The sequence below is a fragment of the Podarcis liolepis genome (genome assembly GCF_965112155.1).
Source record: "Podarcis liolepis genome assembly, chromosome: 8".
Lineage (NCBI taxonomy): Eukaryota > Metazoa > Chordata > Lepidosauria > Squamata > Lacertidae > Podarcis > Podarcis liolepis.
In genome coordinates this window covers 35,075,477-35,098,967 of record NC_139560.1, presented here as the reverse complement: position 1 = coordinate 35,098,967, position 23,491 = coordinate 35,075,477, and the positions used below count along the sequence as shown (strand labels likewise).

Below are 23,491 nucleotides of genomic sequence, written 5' to 3'. Positions count from 1 at the left end.
CCATTCCCTGCCACTGCCACTTGAAAGAGTATTTCAAATTTCAGTGGCACTGTGTGTGAGGACCGAATTCTGTGCCCGTCCCCCGCCTCTTGCCTTCTGTTCTACTCAGCTTACTACATCAAAGTTGTGGTTCTCCTGCGGCAACCCCTAGGCTCAGCTCCCATTGGGGTGCCTCTGCTCACATGTACAGGTAAGGGCGTTGTTGCTTTAGAATGACATGTGCATAAATAATGTGCAAAATATCAAGCAAATTAAACTGTCAGCGAGGTGTTGAAATGAACCATGTGGTGGAAGTGTCAGATGGCCTATGATTTCGGGAGGCAAAGAGCACATACCATAATGTAAGTTGTGGAAATGTAAGGCTTGATAGGAATTTATTTTTGTTAATGATGGATCGTTTTGTTAGGTATCTTAATTTATAAGAAACAATGAGACAAAGAATAAGAAGGTGATGGTAAATTCAATCTGCGAGACAGCTAATACTATTTCAGGTGGGAGGATCTGGGTCAAATGTAGACCTGATGATGAGGGTACAGCTGTATTACCTGAGTACTCTGCCTTTTTTTTTTTAGTTCACTTGACGGGACAGACTTTGTTGGCTGTGTGCCCACGGAATAACCAAGAAACCCAATGAAGCCCTTTTTATTTGAAAAACCAGGAATCCTAGTTATGCCTTCATTTTCTTTTGAAATGTGCTCACAGCAGTATAAAATAACTGCACATTGTTTATGAGTTGCTTCCATTGCCCAGGTCTCTTTCTCCGATGTTGCATTTCTGTTGTTGTAGAGATGGCCATCTCCGTATGCACCAACATACACACACATATTACGGTATTTATTGTGCTAATGTCACTCTCCTTCTTTGGAGGTCTTTAAGCAGAGGCTTGACAACCATATGTCAGGAGTGCTCTGATGGTGTTTCCTGCTTGGCAAGGGGTTGGACTCGATGGCCCTTGTGGTCTCTTCCAACTCTATGATTCTATGACTGAGGATTTTGAGGATATTATCCTATGCATCAAAAGTGTGATGGTGGCAATTCTTTTTACCATGCCAAAAGTTTCCTATCACTTTCTTTTCTTCTGTCACCTTGCTTTCCCCTGCTGCAGCGAAGCCTTGAAGAACCAGGCTGCATTCTCCAGTCAGCTTAACATTTTAGTTTTTTCCAGAAGGGTAAGTGCTGCATGTGTTGGTGGCAACTGTCCGTTTCTCCCCCTTCCTTCTTAAACGCAAGAATGTTGATCTCTCACCCCTGTGAGCCGTCACCTGTCTAAATCTGTCCTTGTGTCAGATGCATATATGGAGAAAGTGAGTATGGCAACCAATGACGTTCTGCTTCTAAAATAGACCCAGCTCTCTTCACTCCGTTAAAACAATGTCCTCCAGGGAAAGATCCTCAAAGGACATTTGATCTCACAAGCTTTGGAATTCTTTTAAGGGACCTAACCCGGAAACCGCTCGGCAGCACCCTAACTCTGAGCCTATGCTCCTTGGAATCGCTAGGAGATGAGCACCTCTCTTAATTACAAGTCTTTTTCCAAAGAGCAGCAAACTATGGATAACTTGGAGAAGCAGCTTATTTGTCCCATATGTTTAGAGATGTTTACTAAGCCAGTGGTTATCCTCCCCTGTCAGCACAACCTCTGCAGAAAATGTGCCAACGATATCTTCCAGGTAGATCTATTAAACTTTTTAAAATTCCAATAAATGTTTATAAAACTTTCATGTTACAAAGGGGAGGGGTATCATTTAATAAACAGGATTCTCTTTAAAAGCAAAAAAATGAGAGAATTAATTAGGCACATGGGTTCTTTGTTATTTATTTTATGTGTGATTTTGAATCTGTTACATTTGTAAATGTCCCTTTTATTTATATAGGCTGAAATGTTATTTCAAGTATTTAGAGATATTAACACACATACCCATTCCTGTTGTTCCACAACACCTCTAAAAATGGCAAATTTCTCTCTAGCATAAGTTGTCATTATATTATTAGCTTCCAGGCTTGAGCAACATTATATTTGCAGCTATTTCTCTTTCTGTGTACTTTTTGGGCAGTATTTTTCCTGGTAGTTTGGCTTTGATGACCTGATCCAAGTCCCCTGAAGTCATCAGTCACTGCATCCAGGTATTAGATCATATCTTAAGCAGATAGTGTGAGATGGACCTTGTGATGTGGAAGTGAGAGCAGTTGTCAGAAATAACTGTGAAATAATTCATGCTTAGCTTTACAACTTTGTTTATTGTTTGGCAAGAACAGGCCTCGAACCCTTACCTGCCAACCAGAGGAGGCACAACTGTGGCATCAGGAGGTCGATTCCGCTGTCCATCTTGTAGACATGAAGTAGTTCTGGACAGGCATGGAGTGTATGGTCTTCAAAGGAACCTGTTGGTGGAAAATATAATTGATATTTACAAGCAGGAATCTACCAGGTAATAGACCGATTTTTGTCCTTGAAGGATTGCCTATGGATGCAGGTTGCTGACTTGGTTGTGTTTGCCACAGGAACACATGAATTGGATTCCCCAAGCCCCAAATCGAGACTTCTATCATAAAACTGAGCTATTGCTGCCCATTCCCTGTTAGAACCTCTTTACCCTACCCCATTCTTATTTTAATTCCTCAAGTCAACCTGGAGCTTTTCTCTCCAGATAGCTATAGAAAGAGAAAGCAATAGCAATGAGCAGTGCTTTTTTTCAGGGGGTACTCAAAGGTATGCAGTACGGCACTTCTTTTTTTGTTGTTGTTAAAAATTGTGGCACTTACTGTAACAACTTCATGGTAAAAAGGTAAAGGGATCCCTGACTGTTAGGTCCAGTCGCGGACAACTCTGGGGTTGCGGTGCTCATCTCGCTTTATTGGCCAATGGAGCTGGCGTACAGCCTCCAGGTCATGTGGCCAGCATGACTAAGCTGCTTCTGGCAAACCAGAGCAGTGCACAGAAATGCCGTTTACCTTCCCGCTGGAGTGGTACCTATTTATCTGCTTGCACTGTGTGCTTTCGAACTGCTAGGTTGGCAGGAGCAGGGACTGATCAACAGGAGCTCACCCCATTACGGGGATTTGAACCGCCAACCTTCTGATCGGCAAGCCCTAGGTTCTGTGGTTTAGACCACAGCACCACCTGCGTTTAGAAAAAAAAGCACTGGCAATGAGCACCATCAGCATCCGCTAAAGGTAGTGAGGCCCCCACATCTCTGGTGGTTGCTCAGCTGCTGATACTGGTTAGGATTTGCTTTGTATAAGAAGAAAGGTTTGCTCACTTTACCCTTTGATTGGGAGCTTCATTTTACAGTACTGGATGCCACACAAGCGTCTATTCTTATTGTTACAGATAGGTAGCTGTGTTGGTCTGCCATAGTCAAAATAAAAAAATTCCTTCCAGTAGCACCTTAAAGACCAACTAAGTTAGTTCTTGGTATGAGCTTTCGTGTGCATGCATGTGTATCTGAAGAAGTGTGCATGCACACGAAAGCTCATACCAAGAACTAACTTAGTTGGTCTTTAAGGTGCTACTGGAAGGAATTTATTTATTCTTATTGTATAATGCTAGCAGCTCTAATCTGTTGCTTTATGGGATTTCTTGGCATAAAGCAATATGCCCTCCCTCCTTGCATCTGAGAAATGAGCCTAGAAATAATTCATCATGTCAGCAGTCTTTGCTCATGTACACACTCAAGAAAGTCCGTTGGTCTGTAGCCACAGAACCAAACGATGCTGCATGCTATGGATCACCCACCAAATTTCTACGTCCATTTCAGTTTCTTCCATATATCCACCATACGTTACAACATTCCAGCACTTTTAAAAATAAAACATCAGAATCTACTGCAATGAATTGCTGAATAAAATCCTTAAATATTTCCCCCGGTTATGTGTGTTTTTCCACATGACTCCTTAGTTGCCAGGGTCCTTCTGTGTAGACTGGCCCAGAGAGCAGCTCAGCTTCTTCTCCTCTCCAGGTGAAAAAGAGGTGAAATGCACTTTTATACAGAACAAGTATAATTTGAACAAGTGCAGCTTGCTTGACAAGCTATACTTGCTGATTTTGCTCTTCTACTTATGCAGCTGAAAGTGCAGAAGCTCTGCCCCTCCCCCCCCCTTAGATGCAGGGGAGAAGAGCTTAACAAATCCTCTCTGGGTCAGTCTACAGGAGCTCTGAAAGGACTTGGGCAATCAAGTAGTCATCATAGTGGCATGCATAAATGCACCCATAGCTGGAGGAAATGGTTTGTTTGTTTGTTTATTTATTTATTTAGCTTTTTTTTTTTTAAAAAAAAAAAAGACCATTCAACATGAAAAGAGCAAAGCTGAGTAGAGAAATAGAAAAGAAAAACACATTATATAAAAGCAATGTAATATCATTATCATCAAAACCAATATAAAACAAGATCCATGTGATCTCATTGCTTCCCACACAGCCATACTAACACTAACCTGGGAGTGCCTGTTTGAAGAGAGTTTTTTTTCAGCATATGCAGAAAGACCAAAATCTGGTTTCAAATCACTGCCCATACATGCACTGAAGCCAACAGTTTTCTGTTGATGATTTATTGCAAGGACACACTCAAATCACTTAAAGCACTTGTCCACCTGCTTCCACAGCATCTTTCTCTAAGCTCTAGATCATGGGTAGGCAAACTAAGGCCCGGGGGCTGGATCTGGCCCAATTGCCTTCTAAATCCAGCCTGTGGACGGTCCAGAAATCAGTGTGTTTTTAAATCAGTAGAATGTGTCCTTTTATTTAAAATGCATCTTTGGGTTATTTGTGGGGCATAGGAATTCGTTTTTCTTCTGCTTTTTCTCAAAATATGGTCCAGCCCCCCACAAGATCTGAGGGACAGTGGACTGGCCCCCTGCTGAAAAAGTTTGCTGACCCCTGCTCTAGATGCTGGCCTTGCATGCGCTCTCTCTCTCTCTCGCTCGCTCTCTTTCTTGCTATTTTCATAATTTCTTTCATTGACATATTGTATGCGTATTATGCCAATACCAAAACGATGTCAAACCAAATCTAGCAGCACAACTTTATACATGTCTACTTGGAAGTAAAGGGACGCAGGTGGCACTGTGGGTAAAACCTCAGCGCCTAGGACTTGCCGATCGCATGGTCGGCGGTTCGAATCCCCGCAGCGGGGTGAGCTCCTGTCTTTCGGTCCCAGCGCCTGCCAACCTAGCAGTTCAAAAGCACCTCCGGGTGCAAGTAGATAAATAGGGACTGCTTACCAGCGGGAAGGTAAACGGCGTTCCGGGTGCTGCGCTGGCTCGCCAGATGCAGCTTGTCACGCTGGACAAGTGACCCGGAAGTGTCTGCGGACAGCGCTGGCTCCCGGCCTATAGAGTGAGATGAGCGCACAACCCTAGAGTCTGGCAAGATTGGTCCGAACGGGCAGGGGTACCTTTACCTTTACCTTTTACTTGGAAGTAAGCTAGTCCCTGCTAACTGTGCACAGGACTGTAGCTTTAATGATGCGGATATTTTCTGGCTGCCTCTTCATGGAGCATTGCAGAAGAAGGGATGCTGTTTTGAAGAATAGAGAGCATCTCTTCAGTGACGTTTCTCTGGCTCTGTAGCACTGTAATTGAAATCTGAATAGGTTCCCAGATATTATTGTGCAAAAGTCTTCCCTTGGGAAAAGGCTGTATGCCAGAAACTGAAGAGCTATGTTATTTCATATAATTGAGCCCGTTCCTTCTAGGATGGCAAGATGAGAGAGAGAGAGAGAGAGAGAGAGAGAGAGAGAGAGAGAGAGAGAGAGATGGAGAGAGAACAGGTCTATTGAACCTTTAACAATTGTGTAGAAAAGGAAATTTCCGTCTTCTACATAACTATTAAAAGTGCAGGAAGGAACTTTTTCTTTCTCCCCTTCGTTTGGTCTTCCTGGTTCCTTCTCCATCTTGACAGCTGGGCTATTATAATCTAAGAGAGTCCATAAGTTCAATACTGTTCAACACTGATGTTTCGCTTGGAAGTCAATTTGGAACAGAGAAGCCATGGAAAGGGTTAAGCACCTATCGGCTCCCTCTGCCATTTCTCTGCTCTGCATCTCCCCCTCCCCCTTGCAACACACCCTGCTATTTTGCTTGGTAATTTAGAACAATTATCAAGTTTATGTGTAGAACTCTTAAATTGCCCCCTTAAATTTTTCATACCTAATTTGATTACAGTACATATATGGAGCCTATCTTACTGTGCAGGTCTCATTCATTTCCTCCAGTTCCATTTCACCTTTAAGTGCTAGAAACCAGTACATGGGAACTTCTGAGTGCAGGATCAGTGTAGTCTAGGGGGAACCTATTATTGTGTACATGGGTTGAAGACCAATATAGAGTAAAAATGGGCATATTGTGAGAGGATTATACATACTGGATCTCTGAAAAACAGCCTCTGTAAACTTGTGCAAGGACTAAGTTTTAATTTATATATTTTTTAACTGTTGCTATATCTGTATTGTCCCTGTTATACCTAATTGCAAATTCAAATGTATCCCTATCGTGTTTTATGACTTCCTTGATATTGTATGTGGGCTGGAACTTGTCTGTGACCGAAATAATAAATTCATCATCACTTGTGCAAGGAAACAGACAGGAATTCTTTGGGGGTGTTTATAGTACCATCTGAGAGTGCAAGGAAGGTTTTTTGTGTGCACATTTCACAGCTCCTTCCCCCCACCCAGCTGTTCACATCTGTACGGCTTCACCAATGTCAGATTGCATCCCTTCTAACATGAAGCAGCCCAAAACTGGGACACAGATTGCAGCCTCTCAAAAGTGCCTTTTTGGGACATGGCACCCCAAAATGCATATTTTTGAGCACCATGCCCAAAAAAAGTACAGCCTGAAATTATGCAAGATTCCAGCAGCCATTTTTTCGGGGCAGTTGACAGGCATGAGATTAGTGCAACACCAAGGGGCACTGGCGGGGTAGAGATGTTTCTGCCCTGTGCAAAGGTATTCCTCTTCTTCTTTGGCAGTCACTCATAGCCGAATAAGATTGTCTTCCATGAATATGGTCTTAGGGGTGTGTCCATAGGCCAGTTCTGGCTCCACATGTCCTTCCACAGTGGGGACATAGGTTTCTAGGCAGGAGTTGATCATGGTGAGGGTTTGCCAAATGTGCTCGTTTCTCCCTTTCGTCCTGAGTTCAAGTGTCTTCAAAGTCCATGACACCTTTGGTAAAGGCTGTTCTCCAACTGGAGCGCTCACAGGCCAGTGTTTCCCAATTGTCAGTGTTAATACTCCATTTTTTAAGATTGGCCTTGAGAGAGTTTTTAAACCTCTTTTGTTGACCAGCAGCATTATGCTGATGTTCACACCTTGGCTAGATATGAATTAGGAATGACTCCAAGAAAGTTCAGGAATTTTGGATATGAATTTTGAATAATATTGTGTAAACATGGATTACAAACCCAGCACTGGAAACACAGTAAGTGCACAGTAAATGGAAGTGTGAACCCAGCATGTTTTCAGATTTACCTTCTCTGTTCCCCGTGTCATTCTTTTGTATCGTATTCTTCTGTTGGGGAAAGACCATAGTTAGTAGAAAAGTGTATTACTCGCATATAGAAAGTCCCAGATTCAGTACTTGGCTTCATGACCAGGATCAGGTATCAGGGAGAGCTACCATAAGTCAGAGTAGACAGTATCAGGCTAGATGAACTGGCATTTTGCCTATTTTATTTAATCATTTAATTTTTTTAAAAGTGATGCTGATTGGGATTTGGTTTTCTTCTTCTTCTTGGTGAATTGCATTCACAGGCCTGAAAGAAAAACTGAACAGCCAATGTGTGAAGAACATGAAGATGAGAAAATTAATATTTATTGCCTGAATTGTGAAGTGCCGACATGCTCAATGTGCAAAGTTTTTGGTGCTCATAAAGATTGTGAGGTTGCTCCCCTCACGAATGTTTACCAAAGACAGAAGGTAATTTTTTTTTAAAAAAGGCTTCCTCTTAATGCATTTTTATCAGTAGAATTCTAGTAGTTTTTGAAAACAAATAACCATAATAAAATTCTCTCCCTGGTGAGGTCCTCCACCAATGTTGCGGGATTGCAGTTTGATTGTCCCAGTTGAAAAACCCAGTCAGAACTGTATACCATTGATTATGTGTGATGTGAAACTCAAAACGGAAGGGCCCTACCAAGGTCATCTTGTTGAAGTCCTGTGCTCTGATAGGGTCTTTTTGACTTTTCTAAATCTACCCAGCCTTTTGTTAATACTGGTACATGCATTACAACCAACATGTTGATTAGCCTGTGACATGGAAACCTTCCTTACCAATGCAAATTGATAACACAGCCAGGAATGTGAGGCACTGACCAGTCCAAATGGTGACTTGGGCAGCTTTCATACACCATGGCCATGTGGCTATGTGGAAGAATTTATCAGCGTTCCCCTTAGAGCTCCCACAGTGTATGAAATAAACATGCCTTCTTTCTTTTTCTCATTTGTTCTGCCAAGCAAAACTCCTTATTTTCAGACCTAGCTCTAGGCTTTAGGGGTTCCCCAGCAAAATGTACTTTGGTGAGCCTCCTTCTACCTTGGTGGGTTTTCTTGGTGACATAGGCTTTTATTCATGGTCATGGCAGGTAGCAGTGTTCCAATGAAACTGCCATTTTAATTTCCCACAATGCCCCTGAATGTAGCATGGCTCTGGTGCATTGGAGGAAATTTAACTGATCGATTCCAGATTCCCACTGTGGAAAGTGACCATTATAAATGCCCCGGAACAAAAAGTGGTGTCTTAGTAGCAGCCTGACGTAGCTGTGTGCTAACACCAGCCCCAATTATTAGCTTTATGATTGTTGTTGTTGTTGTTCTCCTCTCAAACCTTACCAGTTTGTTGTTTTCTTTAAAATATAGTGACCAAATGTGCACAATATTTGACCAAAGACACATATCCTAGAGCCGAGAAAGAGGACATACCACTTTTTATGAATCAGTATATTCATGCATACTTTTCAATTAATAAGGAAATATTTTGTTTTGCAAGTAATTTCTTGAGTATGAAACAGAAAGGCTGGGCTATGCTCCTAGAATCCTTTGCCGCCATCTGTACAATATCTCTTTATTTTTAACCCGGCATTCACTAAACAGCTGTTTATTTGGACTATCCTCTGGAGAAATGCAGCTCAATTTCTTGAGAGTCCTAGTATGGCTGCCACTAGACAGAGCCAGTTTACAAGTACAGCCTTTGAATGGAACCCATAATTATATTTATTTGTGAACACTATGGCTGGGTAGATGCATTTGGGGGTGGGGACATCCAGTTGAATACACTGGAAGCTGTCCATGGCTTTCTCCTTTCTGAGATAATTAGAAAGAAATGATGTTTAACAAAGATATCTGTGAAATCCATGAATATGCATATCAATGATTATATATCTGCTAGAGATAATGTAAAACCTATATATGCGTCTCCTCCCAAATTGCAAAATTTAGGCGGTGGTTCAAATACTTTGTATTCAAAGCAAAAATCCATGCAAAATGAGCAATTCAGATAGGCTGGAATAACCTTTCAAGAAGCAGTCTAGAAATAATTTCAGAAGGATAAAATAAAATCCTGCCAATCAACTTTTAATCCTATTCCTATAGGAACAAGATCCTTTAATGAAATAAGTTGCGGTGCAGATTAGCTTCATTTACTGCAAAAGTATATTTTGGAGTATTTTCATCTCTTTGGGGTTTTCAAAAGTAGAATTTATTGTATGTTCCTATAGTAAAGTATGTACATTTCCCCAAAAAAATATTTGTGTGGGAGGGAGGGGCAGTTATCGTTTCAAAAATGCAAACAATAAGGCCACAGAGTTTTATGCTCTCCTTAAGTTATGTTTATTTTACATTATAGTCTGAACTCAGCGATGGCATTGCTGTATTAGTGGGAAGTAATGACAGAGTGCAAGGAATTGTAACTCAGTTGGAAGAAGCCTGCAGGACAGTTGAGGTAAGAAACACAATTTAGATTCTACCAAACTAAATTCTGCTTTAGAATTTTAATTATTGCATACTTACATTGTTATACAGTAGTACCTCGGGTTAAGTACTTAATTCGTTCCGGAGGTCTGTTCTTAACCTGAAACTGTTCTTAACCTGAAGCACCACTTTAGCTAATGGGGCCTCCTGCTGCTGCCACTGCGCCGCTGGAGCACAGTTTCTGTTCTCATCCTGAAGCAAAGTTCTTAACCTGAAGCACTGGGTTAGCGGACTGTGTAATCTGAAGCGTATGTAACCCGAGGTACCACTGTAGTCTGTGGTAAGAGCAAACAACTTTGATGATGGTGTAGTTTTAAATGTCTCATTTGAGACATTTGAGACTTTTAATCTCATTTAAGAGATGTGACTGGAGAAACTCACAGTTTTCAAGATGCACAGAGCTCAAAAGCATGGTATGTTATACACTAGCACAATTTATGCCATAAAGAGCACCGTCTTAACCATTTTTAAATGCATCATGTCTTCTCTTGGGGCCAACATGGTGAATGCTTCGTCCAGATTATGCTACCAGCAGAAGCCAGGAATAACAAAGGTGTCCCATGACAGAAGAGCCTGTTAACCTTACAGCGTAGGCAATGGATATGTTTAGTAAACAAACCCAGATGACTCAAGCAAGTGCACTGGGCCACACCCACTATGAAGGGAATGAAGAGTGCAGTCGCCAGCTAATGCACTGAAAGTTTCAATCCACATTAAATTTCTAGCCCACTGTAAGGTTGCAGGGCAGGTTGCAACAATTTAAAATTCAGTATTAAAAACAGTTTAAAACAAATGGTTGGCACCTGTCTGTCTCAAGAGACAATGGAATGTGCCTCTGGGGATGACGACAAACCATTGCGTTAGCAGCACTGAAGAGACCTCCCTGGGGCGCAAGTCTGAGCAGTGTGTATGGAGGTCCTGGGCTGCCCAGACGACAAGACCCACCTCCCTCAGCTTCGCTGATGTGGTGCAAAGGAAAGCAGAGCAATATGTTTGGCACCAGCTTGGCTGCAGGAATTGCTGGTGTCACCCGACTGTCTTAGGGACTCCATTCCAGATTTGTGCAGGGTTTACACCTTGGTCTTTTCTTCTCCCAAACAGATTCCGCAAGCAGTGGAGGTTTAGGTTCAGAGTTTTCATTCTCCTAGATGGGCTGCATTCCCAGGTTGATGGGCCCCATTTGCCCCTCAATTCCCTCTACAGCACATGCAGAAACCGCCTTCATAACTGTTGGACCCACTATGGGACTTGTCTAGTCAATCTATTGGAGCCTGTCCTCACATGGAGGGGAAGTCCCTAACTCACCAAGAGTTTGAGACCCACTGGCTACCCTCATCTGGTTTAGCCAGCCAGCTGAGGCCATTTCCCATGCTGTAGCCATTGTTGCTTGCTGACAGCTTTTAGGAGCCACACATGAGAGCTGAGTGCAGGGTGGGGACCAACGGTGGACAAACTACCCAGAATAAACATGACGTGTCCACCACCAAAGTTACTACCCTTTCCCTAACACCCCATGCGCCCCTTAAAGCAAATTACAGCCACAGAAATGGGGTGGATCATGGGAATATACATTTCAGGTGTGAAAGGCCAGGGTAAAGAGCCAATTCATAGTCACTGATAGCTTTCTACAAGTAAAAAAGTTAAAGGGTCAGCTCAGCTCCCCCTGTCAACAGTTGACATCCACTGAGAGAGAATGTGTTGAACGGGTAGGAAACACTTACATCACCATTCTCACCCATGTGGTAACAATATTTACATGGAAGTAGATTTCACGCAAAGGCTTACCTAGCCTTATGATGGATGAGGTGAGCAACAGCAACCTTGCACTCAGTCCCAGGTGGTTTGGAGCCACTAATTGTATTTCCTACAATGCTGCTAATGTAGTGTCTGTCTGGGACATTGTGAGAAATTATAAGGGTGGCCCCAATGAGGGCTGACTCCAGGTTTGAAGGAGCAATAATCAATGCACTCAAGGCTAGCCTAATGCATTTTGTCACTTGAGGCAAAACAGAAAATGGGTCTCCTTGATGCCACCTAAGGTGACCAGAGGCAGCTGAGGGAAGCCCTGGCACATGGAAAGTGACAGAGGAGAATAAAGGAGGCCAGAGACGAGCAGGTGGCAGAAGCAGTGGCCCCATTCTTCCCAGGGCCAGGCAGTGGCCACAGGTGAGAAGTGCAGGAGGAGGTGAGTGGCACACTCCTCGGGGGCCTGGTTCTGCCACCCACCCAGCTGCCCCCACCCTGCCACCTGAGGAGACTGTGTTGTTGAGGCTAATGGGCAGACAGGCCTCAATTCACTAGTGGATTTGGCAGGGGTGCTAAGGCTGCAGAGGTTTACTAGGGATGGCTGAGTGTTTGCTAAAAATAAACTAACAGGCAAACAAAAGCAAATTCTCAAGTCCAATTTCCAGTTTGAAATTGGATGACATAATGAAATTGTGTGTATGCTTTCCCATTGCAGAATGAAGCCTTTCTCAAAGGGTTACTTCCCTGCTGTTGCCAGACCTACATGACCTTGGTTAATGACCTGCCGCTTGCCGCCATTTTACTTCAGGATCCTTAACTCCCATGAGGGTCAATTAGAGAGTGTCAGTGCATAATTGGAACACCACGTGGTTTGCTGACTCTGCATACTTATTCCGGATAGGTCAGAAAGGGCATCTGAAACCTGCCACTCCTCTCATGACATTTTTCAGACACAAGAAGAGGCATTTCTCTTTCAAGATACAATCTTAAGATCAAATGTAGGCCCTCCCCTCCCCATTTTCTTCCCCACCCCGTAAGGAAATGGTGCAGGCTGCAGGCTCCAGCAGGAGATTGGAAAGAGGATGGGTGCATTTTAACTTCTTTTTTCTCCTTTGGCATCCCACCTCTAAATCAGCTGTCCTCCAGATGATTATTGTCTTATGTGAGCAAAGCACCAAAAGTTACCTGGGGGACAAATTTGTAGGAAGAAGATTGAGGAGAAGACTGAAGTTGCTCCCTTTCCTGCCCCCATCAGTCCATCATGTATTGTCTAAACCTCAGAAAGCAATGCTGACCATGTTCTAGACCAGAGCTTTCCAAACTGTGTGTTGCGACACATTAGTGTGTTGGCTGCAGTGTACAGGTGTGTCGTGCAATATGTTTCTGTATCTCTTATAAGGGGATATTTGAGCTCCAGTTTGCTAGCAAAACTGAATTACTGGGTAAAAAAATGATGCATGTCTAAAAATTGTGTCACCAACATGAACATTTTGGAATGCTGTTCTAGACCGTGGTACTTCTGCCTGTGAAAGTAGGCTGGACCGGCAAGTCCTGCTATCTTTAGCTATAAGGAGTTGACTTGTGACAAGTATAGAAAGCTAAAGATAGCAGGAATGCAAGGAATGGATACTGATAGTTAAGAGTGTGAAGCATGTAGACCAGGGATGGGGAACCATAGCCCAGGTGTGAAAAGTGCCCCCCAGGCCTATTATCTGGTCTTCAGGACCTTCTGCAGGCCATGCCCCCTCTGGAGACCCCTCCATGCCATCCTCAAGTGCCTTTGCCTGACTGGAATGTGTTTTTGAATTGTCATAATGCCTCTTGCTTGCCTGGAGGGAGAGTAGTGTACATGTGTAGAAACCTCTGCTTTTCCATGTAGCCTACTATATAAAGCTAAGATTCACACTTGTTACTTGTTACCCACTTGTCTTGCCTCTGGCCCCACCATCAGCTGGTGCCCATTGGAGCTGGTGGGGTGGAAGGCAGGGAGCCAGAGCCAATAACAAGTAGAGCCAACTGATGTTGTCCCCATCCTCCTCGTAGAAGAAGCTGACAGTCAAGAGCCATTCTCTTGGACTGGATATAAGTGGGGGATTTTTAAGTCCCACACAGACTGTGTATGGGCTATACTAGGGTGTGTGTGTGTGTGTGTGTGTAGGACTACATTTTCTCATGGACAACCCCAGTGGAGGTTGGCCAATTAGGGCCTATGGGGCACTGCCCCACCAGTCTGCCCTCAGCTTGCCTCCATGTAGGAGCCAAGATCATCATCATTTTCATTCATTTCTTTTTCTGCCATTTGTTATGTGCCCAGAATGGCTCACAACAAATCAAATGAATAATACATATAATTTATTTTAAAATGTTCCTGCACGTGCCTCTGGGAAAGTGCACAGACAGGGACTGAACCCGGCACCTGATATTCAGAAAGATTCTTCCTTTGAGCATAGTATTTCTGTATATCTAATAGGATTAAATAAAACCACAGGAGAAATGGGCAGGAGAAACTGCAGCTGTCTCAGGGAAGTGAAAGATAGAGAACAGTTCTCTGGGTTGTAGCCCAGCAACTCTTTCCACAGGAGGCATTAGACAGGAGTAGTAGGACTTACACCACAAATAATGCTGTGAATTTGTCTTGAAACCACAAGCGCCTTTCATGAAGTTCTTGCAAAATATTTGCATCACTAATGTTAACAAACCGACAAATATAAACACATGATGGGCAACTGGAGCTTGCAGAGAAACCCATCTTAGAATGAGGTCCAAACTAGGTGTGATGCAGAACATCTCAGAACATAATCTGCTTCATTAAAAAAAATGAAGGCCACATGAGGCCTGAATGGGATCAGGACCATAGCATTGGGAGAGTAGGTAAATCCTTTCCTCCCACACTCTCTTTGCATTTAAAATACCCTTCCCAAAGCTGCCATCTGTCCCTCAATGGGAAACGTATGATTATACTAAAGAAAATCTGATGATCTCCATATACAGTGGACACTCGGGTTGCGAACATGATCTGTGTGGGATGCATGTTCGCAACCCACAGCTGCACGTCTGCGCATGTGCGGGTTGCAATTTAGTGCTTCTGCGCATGCGCAACTGCCGAAACCTGGAAGTAACCCGTTCTGGTACTTCTGGGTTTTGGCGGTCCTTAACCCGAAAAAACACAACCTGAAGCGTCTGTAACCCGAGGTATGACTGTAGTGTTCAGGGGGACTCATCTTATTCTGCATTCCTCCTGAAAGCTATCCAGTCCCTACCATCTAGGACAGGAAAGGCAGAGGCACGTGATACAGGATTGGAGGAACAACCCAATTCAGTTCACATTTAAAGGTGAACCTCCCTGTTTTGTACTTTCCAAAACAAGAAGCAAGTCCACACACAGCCATCCTTCAAAATTTGCATTTCTCTGAATTTTACAGTGCACTCATCAAGCCAAGTCGTGTATACAATAATGCATATACCAGTGGAAAGTGTGCACATAAATGCATACACTACTGAACATAACACAGAGAATGCATTATATCAAGGGAAATGGCTTTCAGAAATGGATATCTCTCTCTCTCTATGCTATATTTGCGCCAGTTTGTCATTGCGGTGTTATCATTTGCTGGTTTCCAAGATTCTAAAGGCAGGAATGGGGGTGGGGAGAAAGAGAGGAGGAGGATAGGCAGGAAGAATAATAAATTAGTTGGTTAGGAGGGGAGGTTAAGGGAAGGCCTTGGTTGGCGAAACAAGGGTTGTTATCTGTGTGACAGTTTTAGTTTTCTGATGACTGAGGGGGTGGGGATAAAGTAAGAATTGGAGAAGGGGCTAGTGGCGCTGTGGGTTAAACCACAGAGCCTAGGACTTGCCGATCAGAAGGTCGGTGGTTCAAATCCCTGCGATGGGGTGAGCTCCTGTTGCTCGGTCCCTGCTCCTACCAACCTAGCAGTTTGAAAGCATGTCCAAGTGCAAGTAGATAAATAGGTACCGCTCCGGCGGGAAGGTAAATGGCATTTCCGTGCGCTGCTCTGGTTCGCCAGAAGCGGCTTAGTCATGCTGGCCACATGACCTGGAAGCTGTACGCCGGCTCCCTCGGCCAATAAAGCGAGATGAGCGCCGCAACCCCAGAGTCGGTCACGACTGGACCTGATGGTCAGGGGTCCCTTTACCTTTACCTTTAAGGTGGCATGTAGAGGAATGAGGGAAATATGTAAGTGTGTGAAACAGTTTTAGAGTTCTGGTGACAGGTGAATAAAGTTGGAGAGGAGGAGTAATTGGGGAAAGGACCGATGGAAGTGGATGGGGTCAATTGGGACATTTGCTGTAGAGCCACCCTCTCCTGTTAATCAAAACGACATACAAAAATTTGTTTCTTCAGAGCAATTCGCACTGAAATGTTCATGAATTTTCATGAGGATTAGTTTAATTTAAATTCACAAAGTGCTCCGGAAATGTGGAGAACTGAATTTAAGTATGGAAAATGAGAAACTCAGATGACCAACACTGACAGATTTGTTTAACGCAATATGAAACTGAATACTAGACATCTTCCACCAGTTTCTTTGGGGAATTTTAATAAGAAAAGTCAGAGGAAGGGAAGGGTTAAGCCTCCCTGCACTGCGGGCCTCAACCAATTGTGAATGCTCTGTAGTTACTACTGTGGTACCTCGGGTTACAAACACTTCGGGTTACAGACTCCGCTAACCCGGAAGTAGTACCTTGGGTTAAGAACTTTGCTTCAGGATGAGAATGGAAATCATGCCACAGCGGTGCCGCAGCAATGGGAGGCCCCATTAGCTAAAATGGTACCTCCGGTTAAGAACGGTTTCAGGTTAAGAACGGACCTCCAGAACAAATTAAGTTCATAACCAGAGGTACTACTGTATTACTATTTCTTTTATGCTGCAGGAGATCTTGATCACATTATCTCCCAACTCTGCCCTCACTATAAGCCTTGTCAAAAGAACCCCAATCTCTCACGCAGATACACCAAAAGACGAAAACAGCTAAAATGATTGAACCTTCAACACCAAGTGAAAGGTTGTAAATAAAAAATACACAGGGCAATAAGGTTTAAATGCAAGATACTGTGGCTCTAATTAGCAGGAAAATCCATTGTAGTTCTTCATGTAACCAAAGCAAAGAAGAAGAAATAATATACCAAAGGTGGTTCAAAGTCTCTAAAAACCCCGAGCCAAGGAAGGAAGGGAAGAAAAATATAAGCAGTTAAGTTAAAACTTTGTTGTCAGGAAGGCTTTGCACTGCAAGGATGAAATTGGTTGCTATCAGGAATTTGCAGACTGAAACAAGCCTTTCAAGTAAGTTAACTGTAGAAATTAGAATCACACCAAAGCAGAGGCTCCTTAACACTGAAGTTTTAGCAAACTTAAACAAAAACCAAGACCTCAAAGGTTTGTAGAGAACGATATATTTAAGAAACAGAAGCAATCTCCAAGACCAATGCTGTATCTTTCCAGCAATGACTCACTCACATGCAATGCTCTCTTTTTTCAACTATTTTCCAAACTGGAGAGATTGCAAACTGGAGAGGCTCGTACAGCCTTTCACCTTCATAATGTTTATGAAGGCTTTGCATCCATAAATAATAATAAAATAAGCTGTTAAGATGTTTTCTGTGAGGAGTGATTCCATAACCCAATGATTCTCCCTCATTTCACATCATCTCCCTCTCTGATGGGCATCAGTTTGACCTTGAAATTTGTCAAGCTAAGAAAATCGCCTAGAGCTAAGAGACACAAACATTCACCTTCCTGTTCTGGTTTAAAATGTGGATTCCAATACATTGCACAGCTGGAATCAAAATGATTTAAGCAACCTGGAAATGGAGTTCCTGATTCTTTATTATGATAAACTCTTTTCTGACCTCTGCTTAAAGTAGTTCACTGAAAGCTTTGAATAAGGCTAGGCTTCTAAAATAGAATATCTGATTATTTACTTTTTGTTTCAAATGCAAAGGCAGATCCTGCTGAGCTATATTTAGCTTTTGTAATCGGCCCAAAGTTTTTGAGTATTCAAGTTATGTTAAGGAAAAATATGTTTCAGACTATTTTAAATAATTTTGATGTGTTTGAGAGTAATAATGTGTATAAAAGTCTACCTACTGGAAGAAAATACTTTAGAAGCTGATAAGTTTCATATTTTTAGAATGTGCTACATAATTATGTAGAATATTTTTATTTCCTAGTCTTGTCTTTTAAAAATATTTGCCATATTCAACATAATCTGCAACATTCATAGTTTTGATGTATTTTTCAATACGTTTAGGATTAGTGCACATTATGAAGAAATTCCACGCCTCCCTCATTATTTTGGAATACTAAAAACTAGAGGTTCTCTCTTCAGTTGTCTAATGTGGTACATTTTTGTTCAAACAGATTTCATTCAGAGAAGCCCCTTGGCCCTTAATAGCCATTGTTCAGGATTATTTATTTTGACAAAAATACTTTGTTCAGAAATATTTATTTGATAAAAGCGATTTCCAGAATAGTAATGCAATAAAATGCAGGTGACATAACACTTTTTAACGTGAACCCAATTATTCACAGGATTGCTGCAAAAGGCAGAAGGAGCAACTATGTGAAAAATTTGATTATTTGTACTCAATACTGGAAGAAAGAAAAAGTGAGATGACACAAATAATCACAAGGAGCCAAGAAGAGAAACTGGAACATGTCCGGTCTCTGATAAAAAAGTATGCCGACCATTTGGAGACAGTGTCAAAACTAGTGGAATCAGGCATCCAGTTTATGGAAGAGCCAGAAATGGCCGTTTTCTTACAGGTATGGAGCTTCGAAAAAACCAGGAGGACATATGGTCTTGCTAACCTTTCCTATGTTGTTATTTGTGCAATTCTAGCGACTGTTCATACACGTATGGCCCTCATCTTACCATTGACAAGAAACAGTTGTTTTAGTATCTCTGGCACACGATGCATGCAGGAAAACAGAAGCTATTGTGAAATGTAATGTAAGGCAGGGTATAGGGAATAATCTTGATAAAGTCTCCAGAAAGCAGCAACATGTTTTGGGCACTGTGACATCACAATGAGTCTATGTAATTTGCACCTTTAAAAATATTTTGATAGCCCCACATATTATTAATGGAAGTTCTGGCCTAAAGCACAGGGTGAGGTCCAATGGACACTCCCCTCCCTTTTTTTAAAAAGAGAAAAATCACAGCTCCTACATCAGAAGATAATAATGACTGCCTTATTTCAGAAGATGACAGCTCTGCAAAGAGATGCAAGTACACTGTTTCATATGTTTGCGGTTTTGAGCTGGGAACTTCCACCTACACTATTCTATTCATAGATCTCATAGATGAAGTCAGGGCTGGGTTAACCGTTATATTAAGTTCCGCTTAAGCTCAGAGCCCCGGGTAAATTGAGTCAGTTTATGTGGTATAATTATCTTGGAGTTCCCCAGTGTGAAAAGTGTACCTGTCCTGTTCCTTTATAATATCCCCCTTATCAGCTTATAACTGATGATTATCTCACTCATTACTTGACAGTGAAGCAGTGGCAATATTCACAGCTGCAGGGAAATTGAGAACATTAGTAGTCTGCTGCTGCTTAGCCTGAGGAACAGAATGACGATGCTTTCTGTATTGAGGAAAATGTTCAGTATGGCATGTAGCAGACAGATACAGCAGCCCATTGCCTCCATGTGTCTGCCTGTGTAAGTGCATGCATAGATATCTTCCTGTGCAAAGGTAGTTGTAAAGATGTACCTTATGGGTCAAAACATAGGGGGTGGGAAGCTCCTCTTGTCAAAGCCCATGTGAAATTCCTGAGCATGGTGAAAAGTCCAACTCCTGCATTTGTTAAGCATACATTCTAGAACTCCCTATAAAAATTAACTTGCAATGTGTATGGTACAGCTCTGTTGCTGTTTGGTGGTCATGTTGAAGATGGGAGAGGGTGGTTTAGTGGCAGCTTTTAAAAATTGTTGTGAGCTATTGATCCTCACTGTTTGTTTCCTATGAAATCCAGATTGCATTTCAAATTGCTTTCTTTTTCCTTGTTATATTCGCCTTGAGGCCGTTTTGGCCTAAGGCAGTTGATAAATAAAGATATAATAATAAATGTACCTTAAAGTAAAAAGAATTTAAGAAGTAACTCATTCCATTGGTTTTATCTTGTTTTTCACAGAATGCCAAAGCGTTGCTACAAAAGTAAGTTCTTCCCTTTTGAACCAACCTGTGTATTTTTCACAAATATCACAAGACACCAATTTTAAAAATGTTCCTTTGCAATCTCTAATGCAAATGACACAATATTTCTGTTTTAGAATTACTGAAGCTTCTAGAGCATTTCAGATGGAAAAAATAGAGAATGGCTATGAAATTATGAGCCAATTCACTGTCAATCTCAACAGAGAAGAAAAGATAATAAGAGAAATTGACTTTTACAGAGGTATGTGCTTTCTTTTCTTTTCTTTGAAACCATTTGCTTTGTTTTTAACCATGAAGGTGCACAATTTTTGTGAAGACATCCTGTCAGGAATATGGCAGTGAGGCCTGTTTGACATTTCACAAATGTAACAAGGCCGTTTTCCATGCCTCATAATCAAAAGTAAACTCTCATGGAGACTAACACAGCACACTGAAAATATAATTTTTCTTTAATAGAATCTGGGGCTTTAGTCCTTCGTGATGTACATAACCATTTTTATTTTTTTTGAGAGTCAAACATCCTCTCTGCCACTAATGTTATTAACCTCTGTCTGGCCTGTTTATATGACTAGGCAGAACCACAGCTTACCAAATAGTGATGCACGGGAGAACATTTCCTTGAATAACGGTGCTCATATAACATGACAAGAGAATGGTGGCTTACTGGTATGTACGTGCACATGCCAGAAGGACTTAATTGTCCACAGTGTTATTCTGCCAGTAATATTAACTCACCAGGGTAATTGTGTAAATGCAAGAAAAATTAATGTGTGTTTCCATGACTGTTGCCAAGGAAATATACCAGTACTTATGGTATGTGTTTGTATACCGAAAGCTGGAAGACCCTATTATACACCTCTTGTCACTTCAATCAATATTTGCTGCTGTTGTTGCTTTCAGTCTGCCAATGATACATAACTGATTATGTCCTGTCCCCCTCCCCATTTGTATTGTGTTTCCTTTGCATCAAAATGAATGGGGTGGAATAATAGAATGTTAAAGCAATTTATGCAATTAATTACATATATTGTGTATGTTATGTAACTTTGCCAAGGTGGACATTGAGAAGAATAATGTAGTTTTTGGTGCCGCAGAATGGAAGCAGCCTTGCATGTGATGAACACAGGCCAAGATGGATAACACTGCCTTCTTACATCCCTAGAATTCATAGCTTCTTTGTTGCCATCTTGAAATATTTCTAGCGTCATACATTTCCTTAGGTACAGTGGTGCCTCGCAAGACGAAATTAATTCATTCCGCGAGTTTTTCCGTCTAGCGAATTTTTCGTCTTGCGAAGCACCGTGTCGGAAAAGTTTTGGAAAAGCTTCAAAAATCACCAAAAAGCTCAAAAAAGGCTACCACACCACGTTCTATGAGTTGCTCCTCGAAGTCAAGTCGCAACTGTATTAACAGTGTTAAGAAAAAGGAAACAAACTTGCAAGACGTTTTCGTCTTGCGAAGCAAGCCCATAGGGAAATTCGTCTTGCGAAGCAGCTCAAAAACCGCAAAACCCTTTCGTCTAGCGAGTTTTCGTCTTGTGAGGCATTCGTCTTGCGGGGCACCACAGTAAACCAAGGTTCCCAGTCTGTTGGTTGCAGTAGGGGAGGAGTGCAGTCAGAGCAGTGTTGCACTATCACATTGCTCATTCATTGCATATTTTCTGGCTTAACTCGTCATCCAAACACAGACATAGCATTCAATTTCATATTTCTGGTAATCATCCCAGTAAAAGCACAAAAGGTGCTGAATATTTCTTTCAAGATCTGCTGCTGTTAGGATGTTAGCTGTTCTTCCCAGGTCCCGTATCAAACAGGAGTTGTACCAGCGTCACAGATAGTTCATGAAGGGTATCTTTTATATCAGACCTCATGCCATTTGCACTGATGCCATGATACAGAAAATAAATCATGTAACAAGTCCAGACTACCACCCATTGTTACATCCTCTTTGTGTTACATTAGAGGAGGAGGAGGACAATGAGGAGGAGGATGTGGCTGAAGCGGAAGAATTGGATGAAGTCCAGACAGAATCCTCTGGTGAGGAAGAAGCGTCTGAGCAGGTATCTCAGCAACCTCAGCAGGCCACTGAGATGCCAAAGGATACACTCGCTGTCTCTCAGACTAATGCAGCACCATCATTACCACCTCCGCCATCAGTTACTGCTGCCTCTCCTGTTAATCAGGTAACTATTTGGAGGAGTTCTTGTCCTATCTACTGTGTGTTAGATGCTTTCTTCCTATTCTAGTCCCAGCCTGCTACTGATCAAAGTGTGAAGAAGTCGTCGGGATGTTTCCAATGGTGGCTTTGTGGTTTTCACTAGTAGAAAGCAAACTAGTGCTTCTTCTAGCACTCAATTTTTGCCAATCTGCCCCATTCATTGCAGCCTCCCGTGCCCCATGAAAATCTGTTCCTGAGTCCCGAGGGACCCCAGGAACAGAATGTGATATGGCACAGAGGTGTGCAGTAGGTTGTGGGGAGGGAATCAGCAAAGAATGGATGCTTCACCTTGTGTAAGTGGAAATGCTTTCTCCTAGCACAGAGCTGCCATTGAGTGCAACCTGTAGTTTCTTAGTTGCAGACTGAATGTCAATTGTCATAAATAAATGAAAAGCAATAGTAAAGCCAATAATAATAATAATAATAATAATAATAATAATAATAATAATAATGCCCACTTTCCCCCTGCCAGTTCTGATACTGAAAGCAAGCATAGCTAGAAGGAGGAACTGTTGGGAGCAGGGATGTGGCAGGTGGAAAAGGGTTCGGACCCCCTCCCCATGTGCCCCTACAAATAAGCAAATGCAATTTAGTCAGATTTAGAAGCGATGGAGATTAGTGCTCTTTAAACTATATGTGTAGCACTTCCTTCCCCTCCAGATGTTCATCCAGATGTTCTGGGTTACAATTTCCATCAGCTCCAGCCTGCATGGCCAATGGTCAAGGATGCTGGGAATTGAAGTCCAAAATATTTAAAGGGCACCAGGTTGGAGAAGGCTGGTGCAGCAGAACAAACTCTTGAAACTAGTATTGGCAGCGAATATGCAATTTAAATGAATGAAAATTGCACCTATTTGAATATCTAAATATGTTTTGCAATACGCATTAATGTCTTCTTATGAGAATATAGCAATCCTAACACAAATCTAATGTATAGCCATGGAACCTTAAGATTGCAAGTCATAGAAAGACATCCCCAGATATCCCACGTACATATCTATACAATCTCCTTCTTCTGGGCATTCCACATAGTTATTTCTGCACGGAAATGGTTCTGTGGTTTTCAGTTTTATAAAGCTATCAGTACAAATCAAGACGATTGTTGGCATACTACTGACAGTGTGATGTGGGTGCAATTAGCTAAGTGCTCAAATTACAGAGGGCTGAAAGAGTCAGGCCCCATTACGTTTGCTGACAGCTCCTGTACTTAGAAGACTATGGGGGCATGATTTCACTATAGTTGGGAGAAGTCAGGGAGAGAGGGGTTGTGGGTTTCATTAAGAGTCCTACCCCAAGCTTTCCCTCCACAACTCCAAGTATTGGATGAATGCAACCACTTAATCAGGTCATCAGAAGTACGTTCAAATATAGTTACATATGGAA

At 42.2% G+C, this 23,491-nt stretch overlaps 1 protein-coding gene across 4 annotated transcripts in view; it reads left to right on the top strand.

Moving 5' to 3' along the window:
• The first annotated feature begins 1,341 nt into the window (after positions 1-1,341).
• Positions 1,342-23,491, top strand: part of TRIM55 (tripartite motif containing 55) — a 40,464-nt gene continuing 18,314 nt past the window's right edge. For 3 of the 4 annotated variants that reach the window (XM_083517921.1, XM_083517922.1, XM_083517920.1), the window contains exons 1-8: positions 1,342-1,670; positions 2,257-2,429; positions 7,753-7,918; positions 9,843-9,938; positions 18,265-18,498; positions 19,869-19,891; positions 20,008-20,132; positions 21,853-22,073. In XM_083517921.1, the coding sequence (XP_083374047.1) occupies positions 1,503-1,670; positions 2,257-2,429; positions 7,753-7,918; positions 9,843-9,938; positions 18,265-18,498; positions 19,869-19,891; positions 20,008-20,132; positions 21,853-22,073 (1,206 nt within the window). In that variant the 5' untranslated portion in view covers positions 1,342-1,502. The remainder of the gene's footprint in view (positions 1,671-2,256; positions 2,430-7,752; positions 7,919-9,842; positions 9,939-18,264; positions 18,499-19,868; positions 19,892-20,007; positions 20,133-21,852; positions 22,074-23,491) is intronic. The other variant, XM_083517923.1, reaches the window with a different exon arrangement.